The 24,373-nt window shown below is 40.8% G+C and overlaps 1 protein-coding gene across 3 annotated transcripts in view; it reads left to right on the top strand.

The window, feature by feature from the left end:
- Positions 1 to 24,373, top strand: part of MRPS31 (mitochondrial ribosomal protein S31) — a 35,733-nt gene that overhangs the window by 4,753 nt on the left and 6,607 nt on the right. Inside the window, exons 2-6 of one of the 3 annotated variants that reach the window (XM_066236414.1) lie at positions 1,257 to 1,541; positions 5,060 to 5,215; positions 6,549 to 6,689; positions 11,469 to 11,548; positions 15,175 to 15,318. In XM_066236414.1, the coding sequence (XP_066092511.1) occupies positions 1,257 to 1,541; positions 5,060 to 5,215; positions 6,549 to 6,689; positions 11,469 to 11,548; positions 15,175 to 15,318 (806 nt within the window). Of the gene's footprint in view, positions 1 to 1,256; positions 1,542 to 5,056; positions 5,216 to 6,548; positions 6,690 to 11,468; positions 11,549 to 15,174; positions 15,319 to 24,373 lie in introns of all 3 variants that reach the window. The other 2 variants (XM_066236413.1, XM_066236415.1) reach the window with 2 other exon arrangements.

The following is a 24,373-nucleotide window of genomic DNA, read 5'->3' on the forward strand; positions in this document are numbered from 1 at the left end:
GGAGGACCCGGGTTCGATTCCTGGCCAGGGCACACAGGAGAAGCGCCCATTTGCTTCTCCACCCCTTCGCCGCGCTTTCCTCCCTGTCTCTCTCTTCCCCTCCCGCAGCCAAGGCTCCATTGGAGCAAAGATGGCCCGGGTGCTGGGGATGGCTCTGTGGCCTCTGCCTCAGGCGCTAGAGTGGCTCTGGTCGCAACATGGCGACCCCCAGGATGGGCAGAGCATCGCCCCCTGGTGGGCAGAGCGTCGCCCCTGGTGGGCGTGCCGGGTGGATCCCGGTCGGGCGCATGCGGGAGTCTGTCTGACTGTCTCTCCCTGTTTCCAGCTTCAGAAAAATGAAAAAAGAAAAAAAAAAAAAAAAAAAAAAATAATACGAGCCTGACCAGACAGTGGCGCAGTGGATAGAGCGTCGGACTGGGATGCGGAGGATCCAGGTTCGAGACCCCAAGGTCACCAGTTTGAGCACAGGCTCATCTGGTTTAAGCGAAGCTCACTAGCTTGGACCCAAGGTCGCTGGCTCAAGCAAGGGGTTACTCAGTCTGCTGTAGCTCCACAGTCAAGGCACATATGAGAAAGCAATCAATTAACAACTAAGGTGTCGCAATGAAAAACTAATGATTGATGTTTCTCATCTCTTTCCGTTCTGTCTGTCTGTCCTATCTATCCCTCTCTCTGACTCTCTCTGTCTCTGTAAAAAAAAAAAAAAAAAAAGTGTCAAAAAATAAAAATAATACGAAAAGGGGAAGGGCTTGTATTGAAAAATTTAAAAACACATAGAAATGGTTTTTTGCCTGACCAGGTGGTGGCACAGTGGGTAGAGCGTTGGACTGGGACGCGGAGGACCCAAGTTCAAAACCCCAAGGTCACTGGCTTGAGCATGGGCTTCTCCGGCTTGAGCACAGGGTCATCAGCTTGAGGAAGGGGTCACTAGCTTAAGTGTAGGATCATAGACATGACCCCCTGGTCGCTAGCTTGAGCCCAAAGGTCACTGGCTTGAAGTCCAAGGTCATTGGCTTGAGCCCAAGGTTGTTGGCTTGTGCAAGAGGGCACTTGCTCTGCTGTAGCCCGCCCCCTCCATCAAGGCATACATGAGAAAGCAATCACTGAACAGCTAAGGAGCTGCAATTGATGCTTCTCGTTTCTCTCTTCCTGTCTGTCTGTCCCTGTCCCTCCCTCTGTCAAAAAAAGAAAAGTTTTTTTGAGTCCTTTATTAGTTTGCATTGTATTTTTAATTTTTCTTTAATACATCTTTTCAGGACAAGAAATAACACCCAAAGATATTTTGGCACTAACAATGTGACGTATAGCAAGAAAGATGGGAAGTCCATTCCTACCCCTGAGATTTCCAAGCAGGCAGAGAGCCAAGACAGTGTAAAGGAGACTACAAAAAAAAGCTTGTTAAATATTATTAAGGGCATGAAAGTTGAAGTAAGCACAGTGAATGTGCAAACAACAAAGCCACCAGGCAGAAGACCAAGTAAAAATTTGGAGGATACAACTGGCAGGCTTCAAAAAGATACAAAAGGTCCCCCAAAGAGGAGGTAAGTAAATTATATTACAATTTGAATGTTTTTTGAAAGTAAGTTTTGGCCCTGGCCGGTTGGCTCAGTGGTAGAGCGTCGGCCTGGCCTGCAGGTGTCCCGGGTTCGATTCCCAGCCAGGGCACACAGGAGAGGCACCCATCTGCTTCTCCCCCACCCCCTTCCTCTCTGTCTCTCTCTTCCCCTCCCACAGCCAAGGCTCCATTGGAGCAAGGTTGGCCGGGCGCTGAGGATGGCTCTATGGCCTCTGCCTCAGGCACTAGAATGGCTCTGGTTGCAACAGAGCAGCACCCCAGATGGGCAGAGCATCGTCCCCTGGTGGGCATGCCGGGTGGATCCCGGTCGGGCGCATGCGGGAGTCTGTCTGACTGCCTCCCCGTTTCCAACCTCAGAAAAATACAAAAAAAAAAAAAAGTTTTGAAACTCTAGTAAGTTTTCTTTTAGAAAATAAAAATGTTAAATCTTTAGTCTATTTGCAAATGTTTCTTCAAATTCAAATCAGAGCACTTACTCTTCCCTAAATTCATCTTCCTCTATACTTTTGTTGCAGCCTGATAAATCCATTTTCTTTTTACCTGTCTACATTTGTCTGCCTTCTGAATCCAACAACAGCTTTGGTTCTGCAAAGCTTTTCCTAACCCTCCTGTCCCTGATCCCATTTCTCCTTTGTGTATATAGATTATATATCGACTGAACACTAATTAGTCTGTTAAAACCTTTATCTCTCTCTACTCTTTTTTATATTGTCACTAACATTTTAAAAAAACACTACAGGCCCTGGCCGGTTGGCTCAGCGGTAGAGCGTCGGCCTAGCGTGCGGAGGACCCGGGTTCGATTCCCGGCCAGGGCACACAGGAGAAGCGCCCATTTGCTTCTCCACCCCTCCGCTGCGCCTTCCTCCCTGTCTCTCTCTTCCCCTCCTGCAGCCAAGGCTCCATTGGAGCAAAGATGGCCCGGGCGCTGGGGATGGCTCTGTGGCCTATGCCTCAGGCGCTAGAGTGGCTCTGGTCGCAACATGGCGACGCCCAGGATGGGCAGAGCATCGCCCCCTGGTGGGCAGAGCATCGCCCCTGGTGGGCGTGCCGGGTGGATCCCGGTCGGGCACATGCGGGAGTCTGTCTGACTGTCTCTCTCTGTTTCCAGCTTCAGAAAAATGCAAAAAATAAAAAAAAAGAAAAAAAAATAAAAGAAAAAAATAAAAAAACACTACATTTTTACTTAATTTTCCACTTGTTTGATTTACCTTCCCTGCGGGACAGATACCTCTCAGAGAAGGACTTGTGTGCCTCATTGCTTCTCTTCCAGGATTTAGCAGAGCTAAAGGAGTAATGTTAGACAATGCTATGCTTTACTATTACCAGTGTCTCAGGGAACAAAATGGATTCATAGATTTGCGATTATGTAAAATATTCATCCATTTATAAAATAGAGACATGAAACAGTTCTAGAAAAACTACAAACTAAGTATCTGCAAACAGATCATCTTAAGTGCATTTAAAAACTGGGTATGTGAGACCTATGCTAAGCCTTTTGTAAAGTGGAACTTTACAAAGTGAAACAATTACTATTATATATGATTAGATATCATTTACAAAGTTTACATCATTTAATGATCACTGTTCAGTAATCTGTTTTATGTATGTGGATTTTGTCCATTGTTCTGCTCTTTTGATGAATTTTCTGAAGGCTAGACAGACTTGCAGCAAACTTGTATACTCATTTTAACAGTGCAGGTGTGTGGGGAAGTAGTGGGCAGTGGTCAACAATAATTATATCCTAGATTTGAATCATAGCTCTGTACATCCTGGCAGAATTTTTTAATTTAAAATTTAAAAACCTTTTTAAAATTTTATTTACTTATTTTTAGGTAAGATAAGGGGAGATGCCTGTGCCAAGAAGAGGCATCCAGCAACCCCATGTTAGGCCAATGCTCAAGTACTGAGCTATTTATAGTGCCTGAGGATGATGTGCTCCAATGGAGCTATCTTCAGTGCCTGGGCAACGCTTGAACCAATTGAGCCCATGGGCTGCTTGAGGGGAAGAGGGAGAGAAAGAGGAGAAAGAAGCAGATGATCACTTCTTCTGTGTGCCTTGACTGGGAATTGAACCTGGGATGTCCATGCACTGGACTGATGCTCTATCCACTGAGACAAAGGCTAGGGCCTAAAACAGTGTTTTAAATAGAACATATGGGATATACTGAATTAATGGGGGCTAAATATCAGTTTTTAGTTAAACAGAGACTGTAATAATTACTTGAGAAATTCCACCTAGAATAAATTTTTAGCATGTTGTTTATAACTATTTTATTTGACTTCCTTTGATCAGTGCTCTGAGCTTATGTGGTGTCCTCAAAATATTGTAATTACTTGTACTTGTTAAGAGTATTATATTTCACTAATTATAAGTGCAATCAGTGATATTTTAGCATTTGCGGTGTAGTTTATTTTTTATTTTATTTTTTTTTTTTTTCATTTTTCTGAAGCTGGAAACAGGGAGAGGCAGTCAGACAGACTCCCGCATGCGCCTGACCGGGATCCACCCAGCACGCCCACCAGGGGCGACGCTCTGCCCACCAGGGGGCGATGCTCTGCCCATCCTGGGCGTCGCCATGTTGCGACCAGAGCCACTCTAGCGCCTGAGGCAGAGGCCACAGAGCCATCCCCAGTGCCCGGGCCATCTTTGCTCCAATGGAGCCTTGGCTGCGGGAGGGGAAGAGAGAGACAGAGAGGAAAGCGCGGCGGAGGGGTGGAGAAGCAAATGGGCGCTTCTCCTGTGTGCCCTGGCCGGGAATCGAACCCGGGTCCTCCGCACGCTAGGCCGACGCTCTACCGCTGAGCCAACCGGCCAGGGCTGCGGTGTAGTTTAAATGGCAGTATTTTATTATAGTGATAAATACAGTGCCTCCACCTTAATATGATTTTTAAGTTAGTGTTGTGCTTCAGCAACTATTCATTCCACATTTAAGTTTATATAAAACTGACACCTAATATTTAAGAATTCTTGGCCCCGGCCAGTTGGCTCAGTGGTAGAGCGTTGAACTGGCATGCAGGAGTCCTGGGTTCGATTCCTGGCCAGGGCACACAGGAGAAGCGCCCATCTGCTTCTCCACCCCTCCCCCTCTTCTTCCTCTCTGTGTCTCTCTTCCTCTCCCACAGCCAAGGCTCCACTGGAGCAAAGTTGGCCCGGGTGCTGAGGATGGCTCTGTGGCCTCTGCCTCAGGCGCTAGAGTGGCTCTGGTTGTAACAGAGCGATGCCCCAGAGGGGCAGAGCATTGCCCCTGGTGGGCATGCCGGGTGGATCCCGGTCGGGTGCATGCGGGAGTCTCTGACTGCCTCCGTTTTCAACTTCAGAAAAATTAAAAAAAAAAAAAAAAAAGGTTGATTTTTGTCAGAAATTGAATGATACTTTTTTTTTTAAACAAAAAATATTTTCTCTGAAAAAATCATTTTACTAGTGGCCTAATAAGTAAGGCCTCTGTTTCCTTTCTCATTTGTTTTTATTTTCTTTTTCAGAAGTGAGTCCTTGAGTCCTGAACTGGTGGCTGCCGCATCTGCTGTGGCAGATTCTCTCCCATTTGACAAGCAGATGACCAAGTCAGAGCTGCTCAGGCAGCTCCAGCAGCATGAGGAGGACTCAAGGGCACAGAAAGACGGGGAAAGACCGAAAATTAGGTCAGTGAATCAGAGTTATGTCGGTAATGCCAATTTCTCAAAATAGGCTTTTTTATGTAACTGATGAGGAATCTATATGATATATTCATTTATATGTAAGATGTGCCTCATAAATGGAATAGTAGCAATTTGGTTTTTTGTATTTTTTTAAACTTAAGTAAGATTACAGTTTTTAAAAAACCAACTGAGGCCCTGGCCGGTTGGCTCAGTGGTAGAGCGTCGGCCTGGTGTGCAGAAGTCCTGGGTTCGATTCCCGGCCAGGGCACACAGGGGAAGCGCCCATCTGCTTCTCCACCCCTCCCCCTCTCCTTCCTCTCTGTCTCTCTCTTCCCCTCCCGCAGCCGAAGCTCCATTGGAGCAAAGATGGCCCGGGCGCTGGGGATGGCTCTTTGGCCTCTGCTCCAGGCGATAGAGTGGCTCTGGTCCTAGCAGAGCGACGCCCCGGAGGGGCAGAGCGTCGCCCCCTGGTGGGCATGCCGGGTGGATCCCGGTCGGGCGCATGCAGGAGTCTGACTGACTGTCTCTCCCCATTTCCAGCTTCAGAAAAATACAAAAAAAAAACAAAAAAAAACCAACTGAGTGGTTAAATTTTTCTTTTCAGAAGTTACCTATTTCTTATTCCTGAAAAAGAAATGACAAATTCAATAATGTTATTGAAAGTAAATAAATAATAAGACTGTTTCTCTGAGAAGATTTATTTCTTTTCAATTAGATGATTTTCCAGTTTTATGCACAGTGTGATCATCTTCAGACCTGTTATCTTTTCCCCCATAATATTAAGTTTTAGCTGACATTTTCCACTTCTCTCGTCTCTCATTGCTTTATGCCAGGTTAAACCCCCTGCTGCTGAAATGAAGTCAGAGGTGGCGCTGCTCTGTCTCGCAGAGCAGTCTAAGTCAGTGGTCTTGAGTGAGCATGTGTGCAAGATTTATCTCAGGAAGTGAGAAAAATACAGATGACTAGATTGTCCATCAGATAAGTCATTTATTGTATTTGAACAAATAAATATGGCTAACTTTTAACTTTAGTTTTTCAATCTATGTTATAAGTATATAGATATTGATTATCAACTGCTCTAGATGTTGGTAGTTTTACATAAGTGACACTTGATTTAGGTTTGAAATGAACACACTGGAAGACCATCTTTAAAAAAGGAAACAAGTCTAGTGGTCTGTGGAATGCAAATGTTAGTATGTGACATAACCTTTTATTTAAGTGTAACTTTTTATGTTGTAGAACTGCATAGAAGTGAAATAAAAGTTAAGTGATATGAATCGTGGTTTCTGCTATTCCATAGGTAAAATTTGTAATACACTTGATTTTTTTATTTCAGTTTCAGTAACATAATATCAGATATGAAAGTTGCCAAGTCCACCACAGCTAGAGTTAGTACAAGACCAGTTCATCAGATTCAGTTTGATGAAGGATCTGACAGTTATGCTGACCAAGAGAAGACTATGGATCTTAGAAAAAGGTATTGAAACTTTGCAGTCTATTTGGTTTTGTTTGCTTCAGTATAGGTTTGTTTTATCTCTGTGCATATTGTTGCTGTTAGGTATCTAAGCACTATGGATGTGTTTATATCCGTCTCCTTACTCTCCGTGTACCATTTCCTAGAGAGGAAAAGGTGTTTTTAGATTAGCATTCCTATACTTTTCTGTAACATAAATTCAAAATGGGCCCTGCCTTACCTCTACCTGTGGGAAACAGAGGTCACCTGATTTAAAATAAGTAGAGCTGACTGTATTCTGAACAAATGAACATTTTGAGAAAAGCGTATATATTCATTCTGATTTATGCCTAGCTATGTATGTTCATATACCCTTTTCATCTCTCTAATTATCTTTCTGCATACCTAGAGAAATAACCCACCATCAAAGAAAAAACATCCATTAAAAAATGGCAGATTGTTCATATCAATTTAAATTTAGCAATTTGCAGTTCTTATAAATGCTAAGCTATGCCTTACATATTTTATAATAGAAAGCTGTTTATATTTACATAAAGTTTCTGTTTTTTCTCCCAAGCCCATAAAGTGATAATTGGGGATGAGGACCAGATATTTAGCATTGTCTGACAAAAACTAACTCAACTTTAGAGCAGATATGCTCAGTAATAGAATGTTTTTGATATATATTTTATGGATTTTAAATATCTCAGCAATTTCAGTTAGGTTCTTACAGGTAACTAGTTTGTACAAAAAGATCAGAAAAGATAGTCAGCAATTAAAGGAAGTTCAAGAGGTTACAGTGACTTTGGAAGATTATTTGGATTACTAATTTAAAGTGATTTTATAGCTATGACATAAACTAGAATGTATATTAGAGTTTTACTTAACATTTCTCAAGAATATTTAAGTTGAATCTTCTTTGAATCCATTTTTGAGATAATTCCATGCAACTACATCAGAATACTATATAATAGTTTGATTTTTAATGGTATTAGCTATCATTAAAAACTAGAAGGCAGCAAGGGAGAAGCTAAAAATGTAAGAAAGGGGTTTATGTGCATGTAATGACTCTGTTAGAAAGCTGACTAAAGGCCTGACCGGTGGTGGCACAGTGGATAGAGAGTCGACCTGGGATGCTGAGGACCCAGGTTCAAAACCCTGAGGTTTCTGGCTTGAGTGTGAGATCATTGACATGATCCCGTGGTCACTGGCTTGAAACCCAAGGTCACTGGCTTGAGCTAGGGGTTACTGGCTCGGCTGGATCCCCCTGGTCCAGGCATGTATGAGGAGAAGCATTCAGTGAGCAACTAAAGTGCTGCAACTATGAGTTTATGTTTCTCTTCTCTCTCCTGTCTCTGTCTCTCTCTATCTCTCGCTCGCTCACTCTTGCTAAGAACAAACAAACAAAAATAGCAACAACAACATAAATGACTGAAGGACTCTAGAGTAAGGGGAAGCACTGGTACTAAGTGGTTCACCTGCTCTGACTTGGGCTGTGATAGCCTGAGACAATCCCACCCTGGGCTGATGTTTTTAGTTAGAGATGGAGAGGTGTGAGTCACAGAGCACTGGCTTTGGAGTCACCCTGGCCTACCTCAAAATCTTGGCACTATACCATTGACTAATTCTGTGACTGGGGACCCTCAAAGCCCCATCAGTCTGTTTCCCCATCTATAAAATGCTGAAAGTGAAGCCTAGCTTAAATGTCTTTCTTGACGAATAGGAAAGAAACATGTATGTGTAGCAGGGGCACAGCAAACACGCATTTCTTTCCCTTCCTCTTTAACATTTGCTTTTCAAATTCCATACTTTGCTGAATCATTCCCTCTTTTCTGTGAGTAAAGATAATTTAATCTATCATCCTGTTCCTTGACTTGAAGTTGAAGGACTGCTGGATGGGGAAAAGAATGCAAAGCACTGAGGATGGTTCTGGAAAATAAATGCCTTTGCTTACAAATACTTGGGAACCCGCTAGAGAAAAATGTGCGATGTGAGATCACCTTGTCTAATTTTAATATGGTATTTGCATTTTTCAGTTTAATTTAGTAGAAAAAGTAATTTGATCCAGAAAATAATTCAAAATTATTTTAAAAACTAATGTTCCCTTTATAAACTGATTTTGTTTTTTTGTTTGTTTGTGTGTTTGTTTGTTTTTTTGTGACAGAGACAGAGAGAGGGACGGATAGGGACAGACAGACAGGAAGGGAGACAGATGAGAAGAGGCAATTCTTCATTGCAGCACCTTAGTTGTTTATTGATTGCTTTCTCATATGTGCCTTGATGGAGGGGGGAGCTACAGCAGAGTGAGTGACCCCTTGCTCAAGCCAACAACCATGGGATCATGTCTGTGACCCCACACTCAAACAGCGACCCAGTGCTCAAGCTGGTGAGTCTGCACTCAAGCTGGTGACCTTGGGGTCTCAAACCTGGGTCCTCGGTGTCCCAGTCCGATGCTCTATCTGCTGTGCCACTGCCTGGTCAGGAATTTCATAAACTGGTTTTAATCTGCCTGTAAATGTACTCAAGTATACATGTGGATTAAAGCATAAAGCAGTTGATTAAAATACACAAGAAAAAGTTACCTCTCTGACATTAATTTTAAGAGTTAAAAATACTTCTGTAAAAAAAGTTAATCATTATTTTAAAATTATAGAACAAGTGGTTTGTAGGTGGAAATGTTTTGCTTATCAGTGCAGTTGTTTATAATTATAATTTGTAAATAAACATGAAGTGTTTTCTGCCTTTAATACAGATGATGATTTTAACAGTTGTGTGTGTGTGTGTGTGTATATGTGTGTATTTGTGTGCCTGTTTGAATTAATCTTGTTTGGGACTCTGCTTCTTGGACTTGTATGTCTATTGGCTTTACCAGGATAGGGATGTTTTCGGTCGTTATTTTTTCTAATAGGTTTTCAATCCCTTCTCTTCTGGTATCCTTTTGATATAAAAGTTGTATTGCTTCTTGTTGTCCAAGAGGTCCCTTAAGCTATACTCTATTTTAAAAAAATTTTTTTTTCTACTGTTCTATTGAGTGTTTTCTGCTATTTTATATTCCAAATCACTGATTTGATCTTCTGCTTTATCTGATTTGCTATTGAGTTCATCTAATGTAGTCTTTGTTTCCATTTTTGTATTCTTCATTTCTGACTGGTTCTTTTTTAAGGCTTTTATCTTTTTGTGTAAGTTCTCACTGAGTTTTCCTAGTTTTCCCGAGTTCACTGATCATTTTTATAACCAGTGTTTTGAACTCTGCATCTGATAGATTGTTGTCTCTGTTTTGTTTAGTTCTTTGTCTGAAGTTTTGTTCTCTTCTTTCACTTGGGACATGTTCTTTTTGTCTCTTCATTTTGGCAGCCTCCTCTGTTTGTTTCTGTGTATTAGGTAGATCTGCTTCATCACCCAGTCTTGGCAGCATGGCCTTATGTCGTAGCTGTCCTTTGAGTCCCACTGGCCATAGTCTTCCTGATCACCTGAGCCAGGTGCTTCAGAAATGTGCCTTGTGTGAGTTTTGTGTGCCCTTCTGTGGTAAGTAAGCCTTCATTGCTGTTGCATATCAGTGGATGGGTGGGATTGACCCGCAGGCTGACTGGTTGTGAGCACTGGCCATGACTACAGTGAATGAGCTGTTGTTTGGGGGCTGACCCTATGGAGTGGGATTTGCTATAGCAGGGCTCTGGTGTCTGCTGTGCCCACCCTTTGGATGTGTCATTTGTGGAGCTAATTGGGTGGTGCTCTGGTGTGGTCAGAAGCCAGCTGTGTGTTGGTTCTAGGGCCTCTTGGGTAGGGCTCTGGTGGAGGCCCAGCTCAGCTCTTACCTGTATCCAATCCCAAAGCTACTTGGTAGGACCTACAAAGTGAGCTGGGCTTGGAGGTGCCTGGGAGACGCCATGCTGTGAACTGAAGCTCGAGGCTAGCTGCCGCTATTGCCAGTCTGGGGGCCACTTAGAAGAGGTACAGGGCACACCAAAACTGGCCTCTCCCTGGTTAGGGTTTGGTTGGGACCTCTCAGAGATTGACTGGAAGTCCATAGCAAGGGCTGAGGCTGGTTGCTTGTGAGTGACGGAAGAGGTTTTGCTCTATGCACATGTTGGGTGGCGTGGGTTCACAAGGAATCACCAGAGTGAGCGAGTGTGATGGAGACTCATACGTGGCACCAGCCTGCACCTACAGGCTGGGTTGGAGAGTGCTCAGCAAAGGGACAGTGGCACCTGCCAGCACTTTTAGGGCTGGAGAGAACTCTAGTCTACAACTTGAAGCCAGACAATTCAATTCTTCCCCATTTGTCCCTGACACTGGAGCACAAAGCTAGTGAGTTCCTCAGTGAGTAAGTTTGTGCGTGGACCTTTTAAGAAGAGTGCCTGGGATTTCTTCCTTAACAGCCCTCCCCTTCACCTGGACAGAATCCTGGCTGATTTTCACAGCCAGATGTTGTGCGCACTCCTCTTGGCACTAGTGGTCCAGGCTGGGGGCCCCAGTGTGGGGTTGGAACGCATCATCTCTCAGGGAGGACCTCTGCATCCGAGTCATCCCTCTGAATTCTTAACTGACACACATGGGTGTGAGATCAGCTGTTTCTCATCTCCACCACTCCTGCTGGTGGTATCACCAAGGCTGCTCCTTTACATCCTTAGTTACAGGAGTTCTGTTCAGCTAGTCTTCAGGGGGTTCTCAAGTTTAAAGGTCTGGTGTCAGTCAGTGGAATTATTTTTAATATCTGCATTGAATATTTTATATAAAATTTTCCTCATAAACATTTTATTGACAGTGATAAAAATATTCATTAATTTTTTTTTTCTTTTTTAGTGTTAGGAAAAATATATTCAAGGGGAAGAGACTTAATATTTTTGATCTTCAGGCAGCTACTGAAGAAGCACCTGAAACAGGTTTGTTAAGTAAAAAGCACTATTTCTCAGATATAGAAAAATTTTGTCTTTCAAAAACATCCTTAATGTTTAATTGCATAATAATCAGGTATTTGAATATTCCTTCCTGTTATTGACCTGGATCCTGCTTATGAATGTACTTGTTGCCATGTCTAGCCTCAGTCAGATTTTCCTCTTGAAATGTTGCATTCTGAGAGACAGTGGGAGACGAGGCCATATGAATCCAGAGCCGTAGATTGGCTATTAGTTTAGGGTAGGACATTAATGATCTCCTACCATTTCCTGTGTGCTCTTACGGAAACATAGCTGGTTTCTGCCCTAAGGTAACTTACTGTCTGAACAAGGAGATGGCATTTATACGAGTAACTTACTGCTTTAGTGATTGCTTAGGAAACAGGAAGACAAGCGTTTGGGGAATATATTTAGCAGACTTGTAGTACGTTTTTCTTAACACAGTCTGTTCTCTTTTCTTTCTCTTTTGTTTGAGCAACTAGTCAGATCTTTAAAATTTACTATTTTAAGTCTAATAAAAAGAAAAACAATAGTGTCCTGTTGCTTGGCATTAAATTTGACATACTGATAAATGAAGAAATTCAATATAGATGATCTTCAGCTTACAAGTAACTTCCATTTCTAAAGATTGTTAGTTAGCTTTGTAGACCTTGGTAGAAATAATTATATATATATAATTTTTTTTTTTTTTTTTTTTTTTTTTTGGTATTTTTCTGAAGTTGGAAACGGGGAGGCAGTCAGACAGACTCCTCTGCATGCGCCCGTCTGGGATCCAACCGGCATGCCAACCAGGGGGCAATGCTTTGCCCATCTGGGGCGCTGCTCTGTTGCAACCAGAGCCATTCTAGTGCCTGAGGCAGAGGCCACGGAGCCATCCTCAGTGCCTGGGCCAACTTTGCTCCAATGGAGCCTTGGCTGTGGGAGGGGAAGAGAGAGACAGAGAGGAAGGAGAGGGGGAGGGGTGGAGAAGAAGATAGGTGCTTCTCCTGTGTGCCTTGGCCGGGAATCAAACCCAGGACTCCTGCACGCCAAGCCGACGCTCTACCACTGAGCCAACTGGCCAGGGCCAATAATTTTATATTTGATGCTTAAGTTCCTAGGCCAGCCTCCAATGGCTCATTTAAACTTTCTGTCATTTACTTATATAAATATTTGATTTTCCCACTGTTCAATAAACTCATGCTATTTGCAGCAAGGTCTCATTATCTTTTTGTACCCAGCAACACCTAGCCAAATGGCTTATAGGTAATAGGAATTAGTTATCTTAAATCTAAATCCTTTTTTGAACAAATAAGCTAAAAGTATATATCCACAGAGGGAAGAAGTTAATTCAGTCGGTGTTTGTTCATGTAATTGAGGGCGAGCTGAGAGAGTACTCCCTGCCCCTTGTATTGTACAGACTGCATCTGTCCTTTGAGGCGAAAAAGAAACACAGGCACGGGGCTGTGTCACCTCTCCCCTGTTGAAGTGGCTACTGTTAAGCTTGCCTCAAAAAGGGAATCTGCTGTCGTGGCAACCATTGTTGCTGATCTAATGAACAGCCAGAAGAGGCACTTGGACTCTTGAAAGAGACAGCTTGCTTTTTTAAAATCAAAAATCTTATTCCTAAAACTGAAATTAGCTAGCAAGGAAGTACTGAAGTTATATGTAGTTTATAAAACAATATAAAGTAATTATATTTTAATAAGGAAAACAATACACAGATTTATGTCAATTTACTCTAAGGAAGGTACTGTTTTAATAAGCTATACTTGCATGAGTCTAAAGAATGTCATTTGTCCCCAGTTAAGTACAAGAATAGCAATAATGTGCAAACATAAATTTAGCATTTATTTACTGTTGTTTCCCTACTTCCTAAAGTAATGCCTGACTTATAGTTGGCATTCAGTAATTATTTATTGACCAAATGAATGAATCCTTGTGTCCCATGATTTCCACATTTTGTTCCCCACTAAGTTCTTACCAGTGCTACAAAGGAATATAGTCATAGACTCTGATACTTATCCTTGAGTAATCTAGAGCTCAGAGGCAGTTTAGCTTAATGGAAAGATATTTGGTATTGGGTATCTGGATTATTCAACTTCAGATTCTCCATACTAACCTCTCTGAGTTTCCCTTTCCCCACTTATAAAAAAGGGCTAATACACACATCTCAGTGATTTTATGGGGTAAAGTGTCAAGCACAATGATGGATCACAGTGGCCATTCAACAAATAGTTGCAGCAGTTAGCATTAATAATAATGATGATGCTGGTGATGATCATCATGGGAAAGACATAGGTTGATCAGTGTCCACTGAATGAATTTAAAAAATATGACCATGATAATTATTTTACTGTTATGATTATTCTGTAGATGTGGCTGATAAGCCTAACTACTGTGATCTTGTCTCTGTATCAGATGTTCTAGGTCAACATGCTTATTATCTAGTATCAGTGTGTGGTCAGGCATGGTCATACATGACCTTTCATATATAAGTCTTTGTATGGACATATGCTCTCTTTTGGGTAAATATTTAGGCAGAAGATGGTTGCATGATACATGTACTCTTAACTTTTTAAGAAACTGCCAAACTATTTTCCAAGGTGGTTATACCATTTTACATTCCCACCCGCAGTGACTGGTGGGAGTATGACTCATTCGTGAAAGATGTTTTAAATTTCCAAAACAAGCAATATGATGATGCTTATAAGCTAATATTATACTACCTTACTCATAAGGAGCTGGTTATGAGGATTAGATGAATTAATGCACCAAAAGCATTTAGCACAGAGTAAGCATTCAGTAACTATTGATAGTATAATCATTATCATTATAATTATATTAATTTTTCTTTGGTCTTTATAGTGACTAATCTTAACAGACTAAAAATAAAGATAAGCAGGCTGGATTTTAAAGATCATAATTATGCCCTGGCCATTTGGCTCAGTGGTAGAGTGTTGGCCCAGTGTGTGGAAGTCTTGGGTTCGATTCCCGGCCAGGGCACACAGGAGAAGCACCCATCTGCTTCTCCACCCCTCCCCCCTCCTTCCTCTCTATCTCTCTTTTCCCCTCCCGCAGCCAAGGCTCCATTGGAGCAAAGTTGACCAGGGCGCTGAGGATGGCTCCATGGCCTCTGCCTCAGGCACTAGAATGGCTCCAGCTGCAACTGAGCAATGCCCTATTTGGGCAGAGCATTGCCCCCTGTTGGGCATGCCAGGTGGATACTGGTCGGGTGCATGCGAGAGTCTGACTGCCTCCCCACTTCTAACTTTGGAAAAATACAAAAAAAAAATGATCATAATTACACATTGTATATATAAAAAATATTCACCTTTATAAAAATATTTTTAAACAAAATGCACATTTCTTTTTTCCAGTGGAAGGGGGCAGTGAGACTTTAGGGGTTGATTCATTATATAGCACTGTAGTAAAAGTTAAGGCTTGCAAATACTGTAGTTGTAGTTTTTATATATCATTTCTGTTTCAGTTTTAGCTCTCAGAGAGTGACCTTTGAGTTTAATTATGAGCTTTAAGTTACGACCATGTTGTACCAACTCAGTTGATTATAACATTTTTTAAAAGAAAGATACTGACATTGACTTGTGCTTGTGTGAAATATTTTTATTATACAGAAACAGCACCTTCACTTTGGGATGTGGAATTTGCTAAGCAGTTAGCTGCAGTCAGTGAACAGCCCTTTCAAAATGGTTTTGAAGAGATGATCCAGTGGACGAAAGAGGGGAAACTGTGGGAGTTCCCGATTAACAATGAAGCAGGTAAGTCTCAACACCAGAGATTGAAATTAAATCTGGCAGATGTTCAGTTATAGAGTCTAGATGTTTACATGAATTTCAGACTTTGTGTAGATATTATCTTCATAATGTCTTCAAAGAAATGACAGTATTTTTGAAAAGAATGTTAGAATTTCAGTTAATTCTAAATGTTTGGTAAGAAAAATAAAGTAGTAAAATTATATGTCTAAAATGTGCCATGAATTTCTGTGCCTAAAAAGTGTTGAGACTAGCGTGCGGAGGACCCGGGTTCGATTCCCGGCCAGGGCACACAGGAGAAGCGCCCATTTGCTTCTCCACCCTTCCGCCGTGCCTTCCTCTCTGTCTCTCTCTTCCCCTCCTGCAGCCAAGGCTCCATTGGAGCAAAGATGGCCCGGGTGCTGGGGATGGCTCTGTGGCCTCTGCCCCAGGCGCTAGAGTGGCTCTGGTCGCAACATGGCGACACCCAGGAGGGTCGCAACATGGCGACGCCCAGGATGGGCAGAGCATCGCCCCCTGGTGGGCAGAGCGTCGCCCCCTGGTGGGCGTGCCGGGTGGATCCCGGTCGGGCGCATGCGGGAGTCTGTCTGACTGTCTCTCCCTGTTTCCAGCTTCAGAAAAATGCAAAAAAAAAAAAAAAAAAAAGTGTTGAGAGCCGTCAGTGCTGATGGTTTTCTAGTTACTATGCAAAAGATTGCCTGGTAAATCTTCTGATACACTAAATACTGGCAGGAGATTGTACTTCAATTCTGGAGACTATTACAACTCTTTTTTTTTTTTTTTTTTTTTCTGATTCTTTTTTTTTTTTTTAATTTTTTTTTTTTACTTTATTTATTCATTTTTAGAGAGGAGAGAGAGACAGAGAGGGAGAGAGAGACAGAGAGAGAGAAGTGGGGAGGAGCTGGAAGCATCAACTCCCATATGCGCCTTGACCAGGCAAGCCCAGGGTTTCGAACCGGCGACCTCAGCATTTCCAGGTCGACGCTTTATCCACTGCGCCACCACAGGCCAGGCTATTACAACTCTTAAAGTCTTATGCTGGTATCTTTTATTTATAAAACCATTGCATTGATGAAATACAAGGTTTTTGTACTCAAAGCCACTCAAAGTGAAAATGTTAAGAGGCTTTGAAATTCTTTGGAACTCTTTGGCTGTGCATAGGTGCTTTGAAGTGGTAATGAAATAACTATCTACTTTCCTGGAAATTTTTCTGGAGATGTCACCTCTTCTACAATCAAAAGGAAGGCATTGTTACTGTGCTACTTATTTTTTATTGCAACCATGTTGTCATTGGTTTCAGTGAATTCTATAGTTGTTTTTTCAATTAAAAGAGATTCACTTGCTTTTATGTTAAGATTAGAAGTTGCAAACATCTCATTAATTATTGGGAAAATGTAATCCATATTTGTAGTTTTATGCTCTTACTGTAATATTTTAATTTTTTTATAACCTTTCACTTATTTGGATTAATAAGTAGAATGGAATCTTGAATATCAGAAATACTTATTTTTTCGAAGATAAATATAAGACATATAAATATAGAGACTGACAAATTCTTTAGCAAATTCTTTTTTTTTTTTTTTTTTAGAGACAGAGCGAGAGTCAGAGAGAGGGACAGACAGGAACATAAAGAGATGAGAAGCATCAATAATCAGTTTTTCATTGTGGCGCTTTAGTTATTCATTGATTGCTTTCTCATATGTGCCTTGACCATGGGGCTTCAGCAGACCGAGTAATCCCTTGCTCAAGCCAGTGACCTTGGGTCCAGGCTGGTGAGCTTTTCTCAAACCAATGAGCCCGTGCTCAAGCTGGCAACCTTGGGGTCTTGAACCTGGGTCCTCCGCATCCCAGTCCGATGCTCTATCCACTGCGCCACCACCTGGTCAGGCAGCAAATTCTTATATTTTGTATATTTTATAATATATGTGGTAATATAGCATACTGTATTTCATTACACAACAATTATATTTCTTAAAGTTTTATGGTTTCTATATTCTGTAAGGTATCAGAGTAAAGAAGAAAAGAAAAATAAGTGAGGACTTCTCAGTTATGCAAACCTGAGTACAAATCCAAGCTCTGCAGATTATTAGCCATTTGCCTTTGAGGAAGCTATTTAACCTTTTGAACCTTATTTTCTCATCTGTAAAATTAAAGATACCTTATTGGGAGAATGTAGGAGTTAAGTAAGAGAAATTAATTGAGTTGCTCAGCACAGTTCTTGGCCTGTAATACATATGAATAAATATTAGCTCCTTTCCTCTGCTGTATAATCATAGTATTTTAAATGGAGCAAAAAACTAGCAAAATACAATGTGTGATATTAAGGAACGATTTCATTATTTAATGAAACTTGGGTGTTCTAAGTCTTCATGTTTAAACACATAATTTTAAAATCCAGCACTGAGGTAAAATCATGTGTGACTGTATTTAGGAGAGATAGTGAAGTGTAGTGGTTAGAGGAGTTCAAGTTCCTGAATGAGTTATAAACTTAATCTCTCTAAGCCTTGCCTCCCTCAACTATAAAATGATGGGAATAATAATAGAACTGATTTTTATGGGATTCTTCTTAGAAACAAGTGGGATTATACAAGTAAAGCATCATCACCATCATTATCCTGGTTTCTACAGCAACAATATTGTGAGTGGATTTGCTGCTGTAACTATTTTCTGTTCTCTACTATAATAACATTTTTTTAAAAGATTTTATTCATTTTAGAGAGAAGAGAGAGAGTGTGTGTAAGAGAGAGAGAGAGGGAGAGAGAGAGAGAGAGAGAAGGAGCAGGAAGCATCAACTCACATATGTGACTTGACCAGGCAAGCCCAGGGTTTTGATCCAGTGACCTCAGCATTCCAGATTGATGCTTTATCCACTGCGCCTCCACAGGCCAGGCTCTATCATAACATTTAAAAATTATTAAATATTAGCAAGGATATTGTGTATTTTCTAGAAACCACCAAAAAAGATAATAGGAAAGCATGAATTGGTGGTATATTGTGATCAACAGTAAAATGCTTAAATTCATTAAGGTCTTGAGTGCCCAAACTCCAAAGGAATTTATCTTAACTTTCACCTGGTTTTGGAGAATGTTTAGGGTTTTTTTTGTTTGTTTATTTATTTATTTTATTCATTTTAAAGAGAGGAGACAGAGACAGATAGAGAAGGGGGGAGAAGCAGAAAGCATCAACTCCCATATGTGCCTTGACTAGGGAAGTCTGGGGTTTCAAACCAGCGACCTCAGCGTTTCAGGTTGATGCTTTTTACCCACTGCGCCACCACAGGTCAGGCGGAAAATGTTTAGTTTTTTTCTTAATTTTTAAAAAACTTTATTTATTTTTATTTATTTTTGAGAAACATCGAAGTGTTGATTTATGCATTTATTGGTTAATTCTTGTTTGTATGTGCCCTGACCAGGATTTAAACCTACAACCTTGATTTTTTGGGATGATGCTCTAACCAGCTAGGCTACCCAGCCAGAGCTTAATTTCTAAAAAAGGGAGGGGGGTCTGTTTTTTGGTCAGGTTGTGGAGATAAATGTGAGAAGTATCTATATACACTGTACATATAGTGTTATTGATGCTTCAGAGTTGGAAGGGGAGGGCTCTCATTTCTAACTCCTTAAGACAGTTGTTATCTGAAGGAAAGACATGAATGGAACAGTGGAAAGGTTCTCACTTTGGTCACTCCCCTCAATACAACTTAGGACCTATTGAGTACTTGGAAAGACTGGCATTAGAACATACAATAAGTAGCAGTGGAAACAGTTTATAGTGAAAATGACTGAATTTGCTTCTGTGCCTTGTCAAAAATAATTGGCCCTGGCCAGTTGGCTCAGTGGTAGAGTGTCAGCCTGGTGTGTGGAAGTCCTGGGTTCAATTCCCTGTCAGGGCACACAGGAGAAGCACCTATCTGCTTCTCCACCCCTCCCCCTCTCCTCTCTTCCTTTCTCTCTCCTCCTCATCTCCTGCAGCTATGGCTTGATTGGAGCAAGTTGGCCTGGGGCACTGAGGATGGCTCCATGGCCTCTGCCTCAGGCGCTAAAAAATGGCTTCTGTTGCAAAGGAGCAATGCTCCAGATGGGCTGAGCATCACCCTCTAGTAGGCTTGCCTGGTAGATTCTGGTCAGGGCCCATGCAGGAGTCTGTCTCTGCCTCCCCTCCTCTCACTAAAAACAAACAAACAAACAAAAAAACCAATTGGTTATTGCTATTAACTAGATTTACACTTTATTTGTTACAACTTATTTTTAGCTGTATTCAGTAATATTTTATGCATTTGGTAATATGTAAAGCCGAATTAAGTTAGTTAGACAAAGAATTAACCTGTCACCTTAGTTGATTGTATACCATATGGAATTTTTTTCCTGTATTTAATTTCCATTCTCTCATTTTCTCTTTACTATGTTTCTTTTTTATTAAAAAGATATTTTAAATTTCATAAAGATATTAAAATTTACTTGTGAAAAAGTCAAATAATATAAAAGAATAGGGAGTATACTTTACCTTACTTCTTTCCTCTTCCTGAAACAAGCATTGTCAGTGGTTTGGTGTGTGTCCCGTTGGTCCACTTTAACTGGCAGTTGCATGCTTCCCTGTTGTTTTGTTTTGACCTACATGGGACAGTCCTATGCATATATTGTTCTGCAGCATTTTTTTTTACTTAGCAGTGTGTCTTGGAAACATTTCTTGTCAGTACACGGAGATCAACTTTATTCATTTTAATAGTTCTATAAAGTAGAACTATTTCACATTTATTTAATAGTTCTATAGTATGCCATTATAAGAATACACTAAATTTATTATAATTTTCCTGTTGATAGACGGAGCTATAGTTCTGAATCCTTTTATATTTGTTCTTCGGTACATGTTTGAGTACCTTTAATTCCTAGAAGGGTCAAATAATAGATTTTAAATTGCAATAAATATTGACACATTCTATTCTAGAAAGAACCCATTGACCCTCCAACCAACTATTTGAAAATCCTATTTCTTTATACTCTACATAGTGCTGATTGTTTATTACTCTTTCAGATAGATGTCCAGGGCAAAAAGTGATATCGTTGATGTTTTTATTTGCATTTCCCATTTACTAACCAAATTGTGCATCCTTCTGTATATTTATTGGCTATTTTATATTTGTTCTGTGATTTACCTCTTCACATCCTTTGGCTTTTTCTTTTGGATTGTTCTATAAGATGTAGGAACTTGAAACATTAAGGACTTTTATCCTTTATCTGTTACATAGTTGGAAATATTGTTTCCCAGTCTGTCTCTTTTCTTTTTAATTTTAATTTTTTTAAGTGATAGTAATTTTATAGTTTAATATAAAATTTATAATACGGTGTGATCGTAAAGTCATGGTGCACTTTTGACCGGTCACAGAAAAGCAACAAAAGAAGATGTGAAATCTGCACCAAATAAAAGGAAAACCCTCCCAGTTTCTGTAGGATGATGTGGCAGCATGTGCCCATGCGCAGATGATGACGTAACACCGTGTATACAGCGGAGCAGCCCACGGCCATGCCAGTCGAGATGTAGACAGTACAGAGGAAAGTTCAATGTGTTCTGTGGCTCGCTAAATTTGAATCCGTGACCAGAGTGCAACGTGAATATTGGCGCGTTAATAACAAAGCGTCACCACATAGGAATAACATTACTGGGTGGGATAAGCAGTTGAAGGAAACCGACAGTTTGGTGGAGAAACCTCATTCTGGTAGGCTATCAGTCAGTGATGAGTCTGTAGAGGCTGTACGGGATAGCTACCTAAGGAGCCCTAAAAAACTCTGTGCATGAGCCCGCATAGAACTGCACTGAATAGGTATGAAACTGGGAGAGTTTTCCTTTTATTTGGTGCAGATTTCACATTTCTGTCATCTTTTGTTGCTTTCCTGTGATCGGTCAAAAGTGCACCATGACTTTACGGACACACTGTATAAAGTAATAACTTTCCTATTCTCAGAGCCAACCTCTTTCAATCTTTTGGCTGTTTTATTCTTTGCTTTTCTAAATTAAGAGCTTAATTCTGTTATCTGTTTTAGATATTACCTAGAGTTGTGTCTTCTCCTCATCCTCTCAATATAGATGTCTCACAATTCCTGTTAGATCTATAGTCATTGTTTATATCAGTATAACTATAATTTCATAAGCTTCAGAACAATCCTTGGTAAGGGATTCTGTTTGTTTAAAATCATGTTTCCTGACACCATGGGATTCTTTAACCTAGGAACTTTATTTTTCAATTGTAGATATTTTAAATTTTTTCTTTTGTTATTTGATGATTCAAGCCTCCCAGTCTCTCTCTTTTCTATTTCTCTTTTTGTTCTATGCTCTGAGAACATTCCTTAACTTCAGTGTTCAACCTTTCTCTGGGGTTTTTGTTTTTTGCTATCATATATCTAAACTCCCTTTTTAAAAAAATTGCTATTATTCTTCATATTAGATTTTTGTTTTATTCCTGTCCACATGCTTTTAGTTTCCTCAAAGGGTTTTTGTTTGTTTCAGAGTTTGATTAGGTGTAGCTGCTATTTCATTGAGATACCATGTATGGAATGGATAGAAATTTGATCTAATAGTTCAAGTTCCAGGTCAGTAAGCAGCCATGCTCCACAGTGTTATCCAAGGTTCCAGGTTTCTTCCATTTTATTTCTTTTCCCTCCCGTAGGGTATTGTCCTCATGTGTGATTAAAGATATTTACAGGAGCGTTGTGCTCAGGCTCACAAGAAGGGGGAAAGGGTGCAGTATAAGCAATTCCACTAACTTAAAGGCTCTAGCTGAAATGTCACATGTCATTTCTGTTCATATTTCATTGCTGAAAATATAATTATGTAGCCATGCCTAATCCAAAAGGGGCTGGAAAAGTAATGTTGCTGAATAGATGTGCACAAGTTTTTAGTTCTCCTACTATGAAAAAAAGGTAAAATGGAATTTGGGTAGGTCAGTGTCAGTTTCTGCCAAGGTATTTCTCACTTATATTAGAGGCTTTCCTAAAATGTCTGCTGTCCTTAGGATGTTTATTTTTACTTTAGAATAAGACATAAAACGCTGTTTATTGGATATGTGTGTGGGGTTGGGACTTGTTAATCCCTGGCCTTCATTTCAGAGGACTGGAAGGAACCAATCTGGAGACCATCACAACTCCGTATTTCTAGTAGTGAGAAGTCTTTCAACACCTGACCTGAGGCGAGGCTACAGCAGGCTCTGGCTGTGCGCTGAGAATTCTGGGGGAAGGACATAGGAGGTTCTCTCACCGTTCAGCATACAGACCTTCACTTAGTTCCTCTGGGATCAATTCAGTGACATTTCTTTTTTCATTTTGATATCTCCAAAAAGTAAACTGCCAATCTTTGGGAATGCATGGTGTTGTCACCTGGAGGTACAGGTGGAAGCCGGGACATGGGTCTTGGTTTCATTGATCCTCTATATTGTTTTTTTTTTAGCCTCTGTGTCATTTATTTCGGCTCTGATCTTTATTATTCCCTTCCTTCTACTTCCTCTGGGTTTTACTTGCTGTTCTTTTTCTAGTTCTTTTGTGTGCAAGGTTAAATTATTTATTTGAGCTTTTTCTAGCTTCCTCAGGCATGCCTGTAGTGCTATGAACTTCCCTCTCTGGACTGCTTTTGCTGTGTCCTATAAATTTTGAGTTGTTGTATGTTCATTTTCATTTGTTTCAAGGAAATTTTTTATTTCTTCCTTGATCTCATTGTTAACCCATTCATTATTTAATAACATGCTATTTAGTTTCCAAGTGTTTGAGTGATTTTCAGTTTTTCTATTGTAGTTGATTTCTGTTTTTATACCATTGTGTTCCAAGAAGATGCTTGATATGATTTCAGTCTTCTTAAATTTGTTGAGACTCGTTTTGTGTCCTAGCATGTGGTCTATCCTAGAGAATGTACCATGAGCACTTGAAAGGAATGTGTATTCTGCTGCTTTGGGGTGAAAGGTTCTGAAGATATCTATTAAATGCAGTTGATCTAGTATGTCCTTTAAGTCTGCCGTTTCTTTGTTAATTTTCTTTCTTGAGGATCTGTTCAGTGATGTTAGTGGAGTATTAAAATCCCCTACTATTATATTACTGCTGTTGATCTCGCACTTTACGTCCATCAAAGTCTGCTTTATATATTTAGGTGCTCCTATGTTAGGTACGTAGATTTTTATAATTGTTATATCTTCCTCTTGGATTGCTTCCTTTATTGTTATGTAGTGACCTTCTTTATCCCTTACTATAGCCTTTGTTTTAAAGTCTATTTTGATATAAATATTGCTACCCCAGCTTTTTTATCCTTTTCATTTGCATGAAATACTTTTTTCCATCCCTTTACTTTCAGTGTGTGTGTGTATCTTTTGTTTTGAAGTGTGTCTCTTGTAGACAGCATATGTACGAGTCCTATTTTCTTATCCACACAGCTACCCTATGTCATTTGATTGGAACATTTAATCCATTTACATTTAAGGTTATTGTTGATATGTAGTTGTTTATTGCCATTTTATTCTTTTTTTTCTTTTCTTTTTTTTTAAGCTGGAAACAGGGAGAGACAGTTAGACAGACTCCGGCATGCGCCCGACCCGGATCCACCCGGCACGCCCACCAGGGGCGACGCTCTGCCCACCAGGGGGCGATGCTCTGGCCCTCCGGGGCATCGCTCTGCCGCGACCAGAGCCGCTCTAGCGCCTGGGGCAGAGGCCAAGGAGCCATCCCCAGCGCCCGGGCCATCTTTGCTCCAATGGAGCCTTGGCTGCGGGAGGGGAAGAGAGAGACAGAGGAAGGAGGGGGGGGTGGAGAAGCAAATGGGCGCTTCTCCTATGTGCCCTGGCCGGGAATCGAACCCGGGTCCCCTGCACGCCAGGCCGACACTCTACCCCTGAGCCAACCAGCCAGATCCTGCCATTTTATTCTTTAAATCTACATTCCTCTTTTACTAGATTTTTCCCCCTTTGTTCTGTGTACAGCAGGCCCCTTAACATTACTTTGTAGCATTGGTTTGGTTGTAATGAATTCCTAGAGGTTTTTTTTTGTCTGGGAAGCTTTTTATTTCTCCTTCAAGTTTAAGTGATAGCCTGCTG

This window comes from Saccopteryx bilineata, chromosome 6 (assembly GCF_036850765.1).
Source record: "Saccopteryx bilineata isolate mSacBil1 chromosome 6, mSacBil1_pri_phased_curated, whole genome shotgun sequence".
NCBI classification, from domain to species: Eukaryota; Metazoa; Chordata; class Mammalia; order Chiroptera; family Emballonuridae; genus Saccopteryx; species Saccopteryx bilineata.